Source organism: Pseudomyrmex gracilis, unplaced genomic scaffold (genome assembly GCF_002006095.1).
Source record: "Pseudomyrmex gracilis isolate BER0280 unplaced genomic scaffold, ASM200609v1 scaffold_721, whole genome shotgun sequence".
Classification (NCBI taxonomy): Eukaryota; Metazoa; Arthropoda; class Insecta; order Hymenoptera; family Formicidae; genus Pseudomyrmex; species Pseudomyrmex gracilis.
In genome coordinates this window covers 11,231-19,827 of record NW_018021305.1, presented here as the reverse complement: position 1 = coordinate 19,827, position 8,597 = coordinate 11,231, and the positions used below count along the sequence as shown (strand labels likewise).

The 8,597-nt window shown below is 35.2% G+C and overlaps 1 protein-coding gene across 2 annotated transcripts; it reads right to left on the bottom strand.

Moving 5' to 3' along the window:
* Positions 1-3,258: 3,258 nt before the first annotated feature.
* Positions 3,259-7,188, bottom strand: LOC109861386 (wee1-like protein kinase 1-A). Of its 2 annotated transcripts, none has more exons than XM_020441016.1 (4): positions 6,732-7,188; positions 5,799-6,174; positions 4,629-5,520; positions 3,259-4,447 (listed from the first exon to the last, which is right to left on the bottom strand). In XM_020441016.1, exons 1-4 carry the CDS (start codon positions 6,952-6,954, stop codon positions 4,148-4,150), a joined length of 1,791 nt encoding a protein of 596 aa, XP_020296605.1. In that variant the 5' UTR covers positions 6,955-7,188; the 3' UTR covers positions 3,259-4,147. The 2 variants fall into 2 exon arrangements, with proteins under 2 accessions (XP_020296605.1, XP_020296604.1); XM_020441015.1 differs by having other exon boundaries at positions 4,629-5,523; positions 6,732-7,187.
* Positions 7,189-8,597: the final 1,409 nt, after the last annotated feature.

Here is an 8,597-nt window from a genome sequence, read left to right as displayed (position 1 = left end):
CTGTAGTACACTTTTGTTACACTCTGGCGTTTTTCTTGAAAAGCATACACTTTACACGATGTTTCCCCCACTTCCAAAAAGTGTAGTGTATTAAAAGTGTAAGGTGTACACTTTACACTTTTCGTGTATGCAAGTAAAACAAACCTTATACTGCCTACTCCCATTGTAGACTAGCCATTACATGCGGCGTAACTAGCGTAAACGTAATTTGCGGTAACCAATTATATTGTCTCAGCTATAATACGCAAATACGCTGAGATGATATAATTGGCTACGGCAAGTTACGCTTACGCAAGTTACACCGCATGTAAAGGGCCGTCTACAATGGAGAGTTTTAGACTGTAACAGTAAGAAACTGACAAATCACAATCGATTATTCTTCTGTACTTTGCCTGTGATTGGTCACTTTCTTACTATTACGGCCTACAACTCTCCATTGTAGACGGCTCTTAAGGGAAGCCTTATAGCAGAGAGAAACCTGAGAGCGGCCATCCTATTGTAATTTTTTACGACGGTTTCAGCCGCTGGTTTTAGCCGTATTTCCACAAAAGTGGAACTCAAAGGCCGTTCTCCATGAAACTCAAGTCGTAGGTCTCGTGGAACTGATCAATCACGTTGGTCGATTGGCTGATTTGACTCTGCAATTGGTCAATTCCACGAGATCTGCTACTTGCGTTTAATGTAGAACGGCCTTTGAGTTCCACTTTTGTGGAAATACGACTAAAACCAGCGGCTGAAACCGTCGTAAAAAATTACAATAGGATGGCCGCTCTCAGGTTTCTCTCTGCTTATACAACCGTAACACGTTTCTATGCGTGCTAAGAAAATGCTTCTGATTCATTGTAGCGGGACGCGGAACGCACTTTTGATTTGCTAAAATACCAGGTCAAACAAAAATGGCGCTGATCAATTTGTGCCACGTCTCGCTATGCTTGTTAGGCGAAGATGCGCATTCCAGTGTATATAGAGTTCAGTGATTAATTTACACCTAATGCGGCGTAGAATCAAATTTAAGTCGATGGAAACCTGTCAAATTGCGCTGATTTCATTTCCACTTCAATCTATAAGTACTCTACTTCCAATGGAAACGGAACACTAAATTTGATCGGTACCGGAGTGAAACCGAATTGAGTTTCGGTGGAAACTAGACCTGTGATCGCCTTGTGAGAGGGGAATTAATTTGGGATTACACTCGAATTAATTTTTGGAGGTCCGAATGGTCCGATTCATTTCACTAATTAACACCAAGAAACTCAGTTGAAAGAGACCGGCCTGGAAAAAATCCTTAGGTGATGAGCGAATTCGAACTCGGGACCTTCGGGTTCGCAGCCCCTGTACTCAGGCGGAGGCCGCGAGACCACTGGACCGGTCAATGAAAAACGTGTGTTAAAAAACGCGAAATAATTATTTGTGTGTATAAACACAAATGAAATAACTCAAAGAACCTTACTTTTTAAGCCCCTTACATAATGGAAGGAATAGCGATAGCGATAGAAATAACACCAGTTTTAAAGAGTTTATATCTATAAATACCGGTAAGAACAGCGGAATCTAACATATAAAAATACACACGTATCAATGCAGATCAGAAAACGGAATAAGCAATAGCGACAAAATTTCCGATGAGTTGGAATTCTGTGTCTATTGCTTATCGCTATCACTATTCCCTCGCATTGTGCAAGAGGCTTTAAGGTCTGAGCACAATAGAAAAAAGAGAGAGATTAGGAATAGGAATTAAAAAGAGAAGTTAAATGTAATGCAAAAAAATTAAATATAACATATAAATGTATATAAATATAAGCTGTATATGATGCAGCTATGATATACTTCCTGTATTTATATATTATATTTTTTTTTGTATAGTACATTTAACTTCTATTTCTAATTCTTATTCCTATTTTTTTTTTCTCTATTGTGCTCAGGCCCTTACTCTATACTGCCTCTTCCATTGTAGACGACTCTTAACGCAACCCGCTACGAAAGAGTTGTGCGGGGGCTCTTACTGTATGTGTAAAATATGAGTTCAAATATACAAAGCTACACATATCTTATCTAAAAAATAAGATTTAAAAAAATATAAAACTTAATTTTTTTATTATCAATGGAAACGTCATGCTGAAATTAAATGCTCGCAAGTTTACAAATTAGTTTTACTCAATTTTCCAGAATCAAGCAGCATTCTTTTCAAGATCAGACACGTATGTACGGATACAATCTCTTAATAAAATTGTTATGTAGTCTCGGTTGGTAAAAATGTTTGTTTGATACTCATGCATCTTTTGTCTAAACAAAAGATTGGTAAAAACAATCAGAATATGTTTCATGTTATTGCATGAAACAATAAAGTTAGATATTTTGTAGATACTAGCACATCACAGACGCGCGCTACGCGCACGCTATTATTTTTATTTTAACATATTCCGTTAGTAGACACAACATGTCACCGCGATGACAGCTAGTACACGTACGACAGTGGCTGTTTTCTTTTTAAGAGACAAAGTCGACACAAAAGTCATTCTGTCTTCGTTAAGTATTCAGTGAGAAACAAAGACAGAATGACTCTTGTGTCGACTGTCTCCTAAAAGGAAAGCAGCCAGTATGACATGAATCGAGAAACCATTATTCGAGAAACGTCACCGAGACGTCCAATCAACGTCGCGGAAAAGAGGCAACAATCAAGATCGATTCTGATTATTTGCACACGCTTTTTCTGGTAGGAGGATTTGCTTTTACATATTTTACATGCCCTAAACAATTAATCTATGTTGAGATAGAAAACGCTGTTCTTCTTTGTTATAAAGTTTATGCAAATACTAATCTGCATAACAATTATAATATAAGATATTAGCTTTTTAAAAATATTAGATAGAGTAAAAGTATGACTTACTAAGTAATAAAAAACACTTATAAAATCGTTGCAGTAAAAAAAATATGTACCAGTTAACACTTGAGAGATTTCGTACTCCACAGTTTTGTTTACTTAGTGTTATATCATATATTAGTTTTTGGCAATATCGATTGAAATAAAGTTAATATTGGTAAGCGTGTGTAAGATCGAAAAATCATACTTATTATTTTCATACAAAAAAGAACTTCTTTCATTGAATACAGAAAATAAACTGTGCATTGTTTTCCTAAGATTGTAAAGGAAACGATTGTAAAGCGATACAATCAGCAAGCAAAAAATGAAAGAAAGTTGAATGTAAAAACAATTGTTGTTATTAATGCAATGTAGAACTTATTTGTTTTGTTCATGCATTGCCATTCTTTTTTTACACAAAAAAGTAAAAGAAAAAGAAGAAGTTGTTATTTATAAAGCACAAAAGATAGAAAAGGACGTTTCATCAAACATTATAATAGCAATTACAAACCTATATCTGAAAAATAAAATAATTTGTAAATCTTATAAATTTTGAAAACATTACAATTGCGTTAATGTGATTATATATATATATATCTTCTCATATACATGCAATTTTCTGTTACCATTGTCTGTAACTCCGCATGCACTGCATACCGAGATAGAATAAAATTGCATTAATTAAAATTATATCGGACATAAGCTCGTAAAGTACATAAGAAAAGATTTTATCAACGAAACAAGGGAAAATACATTAAATAGTCTCGAAATCTTTTTTCCTGCACAAAATTAGCCTGCTATAATGCAGTTCCCTCCCAATTCATAATATCTTCAGAACTGCTTCATATTAATCAACTTGACTCTCAGATTATATTCTCTTGTCATATGTAAGAAATTTAAATTAACGCTCTAAAGCACTATAATGTATATACATAAGTTTTGTGCTTCCTCAGAGAACTCAAATACTAACAATTCTGTTTTCGACAATTCAGCAACGATACACATGCTTACTTAACATATATATATATATATATATATGTCGATTATACAACTATATAATAAACAGCAATCGTTAACACATTACTCTCATCATAGGAAGATTATTCATCTGTTACTGTTATGTAAATTTTATGGTATACAAAAAATGTCTTTTATATATAACTGTTGGAATAATGACACTTAAACTAGATACGCAATATCACATGTCATAGTATTTCAGGTCGCTCCTTAATTTTCTTTACTTTCTGTCGTTTTACCTGTATTATAAGGTTCACTGCGAGAATACTCTTAAAAGTTGGTAGTGCTATTACTACGATTGACCTTTTTTCCTATGGTACGAGAGGACTTGGTGGTGATAAACGGTCTTGATTGTCGTTCGTTATTACTGCCATCAATGTTCGACTCAATGGTTTTCAGGTACACCGCCGCATCATGAAGCTTTTGGGACAGAATTTCATTCTTAATTTTCTCAGCGTTCAGTTCTCGTCGTAGTTGCTCCTTGGTTTTATTTTCAGGTGGACATAAGACTCGATGTTGTATCAGAGATGCTGCTGATGGCCTTATTTCCGGGTCAGGATTCACCATTAGCTGCAAATAACAGCGATCAAGTGTCAAAAATATAAAACAGACTTTAGAAGAAAAATAAATTTAATTTGCATAACAAAGTATTTAATAAATTATTTTTTAAAAATATTTAATAAATTATTAACAAAAATAGTTATATAAATGTTAGAAAAAATCGAGCAAAACTTTGAAAATAAACTCGTACCTTCAATAAATTATTAAGATCGCGACTACAATGTGATAATTCCTTCAGTTTTCCCTCTCTAATCTCTTGCCATAAAGGTCCGTTCTTCGGCAGAAGACCACCGCCGCCTGCTTCGTAAACAGTCATTCCCAGAGCGAAGATATCAGCCTTTTGTAAATGACTGTAATTCTCATGCAGAATTTCTAGAGCCAGATATCGACAGTCGCCCTCTTCAATTTGTGGCGGAGGATTATGGGCGGATGTGACATGACCAAGGTCGCCGATTTTATAGGTGATTTCATCCTCAGCTATATCTTCTTCGTCAGCAAAACCGTCGTCAGCAGAATCATAGTTGAGAGCGAGCAATCTATTCTCCTTGGAGATAAAGATATTACCAGGCTTGATGTCCATATGAACCAACTGCATGCTGTGTATATATCTGAGCCCTTCAGCTATGTGTAGTAGCAATTGGCGCATTTCCGCTTCAGTAAAGTATTTGTTTTGTTTTCGATTCTTCTCGATCACGTCCGCGAGACTACCGCCGTTACAATATTCATTCTGAATAATCATATGATTGTCTTCCGCCCAAGCGGAATAATAGCGCACCACGTGCTGATGTTTACCAAGCACAGCGTGTGCATATACTTCATTTAGCGCAATCTTCTCGGCAATACAGCCTGCCACAGGTTTTAGGCTCTTCTTGATGGCATACGTGCACCCATCTAGTCGATTCACACACTTATATACTGAGCCAAAATCGCCAGTTCCGATCAAGCCAAGTTCGTGGAATTCTTTATGATATCGTGATATATTCGAATCCTGTAGTGCCACACGCTTTGTCACATGTTCGTACTCATTGTCAGAATCCTCGGAGTCAGCAAGATTAAATTTTGGTATGTCCAATAAGTTATCACTACTTTAGTCAAAAACAAAAAGAAAAAACTGTAGGTTGTTTTTTTTAATTATTATTATCTTAGATCGTCTTAAATATTTGTTTATATATTTGTGTATGTATATACATATATGTATGTATGTATACACATATGTATATGTAATAATTATTACATTTGTGTATGTGTATATATACATACATATATAATTATTATTACTGTGTGCACAAAATAATAATGTAATGTATAAAAGTAAAAAAACAAATAAATAAATTATATATATATATATATATATATTTACCCATTAAGGCTACGTTTAGATCTGCTCCTCTTCCTTGCTGTTATTAGCATGCTGGTAGGTGTAAATGGATTTACATTTGCTGCAGGTTTCTCAGATTTAGTTTGGTAACTAGGACTTATTTTGGTAATTGGACTTATTTTAGAAGGTCTAGGTTTATCTAAGGAAAAAGTTCGAGGACATCGGGAAGGAACTGGAGTAGGCATAGCACTCTTCTCTATTAAAGTTTTGGGAGTAGTGGGTGTATCAAACAAACGTAAAGCTCTAACACGTTTGTAAGGTGGACTACATGTCATTGACAATCCTTGCACACTGCTATTTTCATGAACATGAATGCTTTCTATTCCCTTTGTGTTTGGAGTATATTCCTTAACTGAACCTGAAACCAAATACTTATTCAGTGTATTTACTAAAAGTATACTATCAAAAAGAATCTCAAGTATATAATTTATTAATTTCTTAAAATTTAACATTAATCTCAAAATATGGTATCAGTGCATAGAAACTTTTTAGTTACTGACCCAAATTTAATCCACAACTACAGTACTTAGGTTTATACAATTTTAAAGTGTAACTTCACCATTACTTCATAAAAAAAATTAATGCTTAGATGTAGTAAAATTGTCCAAATCTATCTCACTATCAATTATCTTCCTATAATATATTAATACAAATTTAAACAAACACTATGTATGTATACTTTTAAAATAGATAAAAATAAATTATAAATAGCTCTACAAAAAGAAAAACATCACATAATTACAGTTATGATTTCTTCAACAAAAATTAATAAATTTTTGTGGAAAAACAAAAGTTGTCTCACATAAACACAATTCGCAAACAAATATAAACGGCGCACGAGAGAGCACTTTGAAACCACAGTTATCCATTATGGAAACAGAGACGCCAAGACAGCACGGAGAAAGGTGTTCTAACCTGTCTTGTTATTATTGGTTGGCACATCGTTTTCGTTGTCGTTACAGTCCGTGGTGAAGAGCTTGCGCGGCTGCAAAGGCGTCGGCGGCGAGCCAAAATCGTCCGTCGAAGAGTCCATGATATCGCCGGTCTCACAGTCGGGGCTGCTTGTACGACAGCTCCAACTCAGTTCTTCGTTCTGCATGTCGCACGCGTCGTATCGCACCTTCTGTGCGACCTCCATATCCACGCGTATTTGTTGTAGAAATTTCACTCCACACGCATACGTACGTGACGCAAATATTTATTCGTCGCCGCGCTGATCAAAACGCAAGTAAAACAATCAGTGAAATAACCGGTTGCGACTGTTATGAAAAAAAAAACAAAACTGTATATATCTCTCTACAGAATCGTCCGATGACGTTGCCGATACCATATATATGCGTGTATCCACGATTATACTGAAGTTCAACTGAAGCGCGTTTATTCAAACCTGGTCTAGTTTCCACCGAAACTCCCAATTCGGTTCCACTCCAGTACAGATCAAATTTAGTGTTCCGTTTCCATTAAGGGCTGTCTACAATGGGAATACGCAGTGAGTGCGTTCCGTTTCACGCATATGAGCGCATTTATCTATAGTACATGTCACGTATAGTATAGACAAATGCGAGCATATGGGTGAAACGAAACGCAGCTTAGCAGTCCATATATTGGGTGCGTTCAGATAACTCAACGGTTGAGAGATCATCACTTATGATAGGACTATTCTTCAAAATCTAAACGGTTCCATCAGTATGATCCAATCAGAAGTGATTTTCTCTCAACCGTTGTGCGTCTGTTGAGTTGTCTGAACGCACCCACTGTGTACAACCAGGGGTATGTTCCAAAATCCTACTTTGGTTACCAAAAACTATAGTACACGTGACGTGAAATATAGCATTTTAGTAACCAAGGTAGGATTTTGGAACGTACCCCAGAGAGAAACCTGAGAGCGGCCATCCTAATGTANCGCCGTATTCACCAGACATTGCTCCTTCTGATTATTACTTGTTTCGATCGATGGCACATGGCCTGTCTGAGCAACACTTCACATCATATGAAGATACCAAAAACTGGGTCGATTCCTGGATAGCTTCAAAAGATGAAGCGTTTTTTCGACGAGGTATCCGTATGCTACCAGAAAGATGGGAAAAGGTAGTGGCTAGCGATGGACAATACTTCGAATAAAACATTATGTATCGTTCTTTCACAATAAATGCCCAATTTTTGATAAAAAACGGCGGAAACTTATTTATACTCCTAATATTTTTAATTTTAATTATTTATTCGAGATAATTTATAAAACCTATAAAACTTTACAAACAATATTTTATAATATCAAAATGAAAATGTGGTGTATTGGGCGATAATAGAGTCAATGCAGAGTGACGTGCAAAAGTAATATAGAATTATGCAGTTGAAAAACGTTTCGACTTTATTTTTAAGTCCTTTTCAATTTCTACAAATAATCGATGAATATTATAAGAATGATGAAGGAATTGATCAAAAATTTGTACGTACCATAAAATTAACAATATAAAAAGCAGTCATTTCATATAAAAGTCAAAAAATCCATTCAATAACAAATACAGTATATTTATCAAAAACCGACAGATAAGAAGAAACGGATTTATCCATGTCGTTTGAATTGTAAGGTTTATGATTGACTGAGAGGAAGAAAAAGATATTGCTCCCTCTGTGTGTGTGCGTGCGTTAATATTCGATTTTATCGGGTGACGGTAAGTAGATTTCGTTTAATAGATCCGTGTCCTGCATCAAATTCAAACTCGCGTTTTGTTTTTTAATATATAACATCTCAGATGTTAAGCGTTTGTAGTAATTACTTTC

Bases quoted from the DNA above. Each gene is read 5' to 3' on its own strand.
- LOC109861386 (XM_020441015.1), bottom strand. From the start codon at position 6,954: ATGGAGGTCGCACAGAAGGTGCGATACGACGCGTGCGACATGCAGAAC. The intron at 5,524-5,798 runs GTAAATATATAT...TTTTGACTAAAG, and splicing joins TCTAAACGTAGCCTTAATGG to TAGTGATAACTTATTGGACA. The intron at 4,448-4,628 runs GTACGAGTTTAT...TGTTATTTGCAG, and splicing joins ATCTTAATAATTTATTGAAG to CTAATGGTGAATCCTGACCC.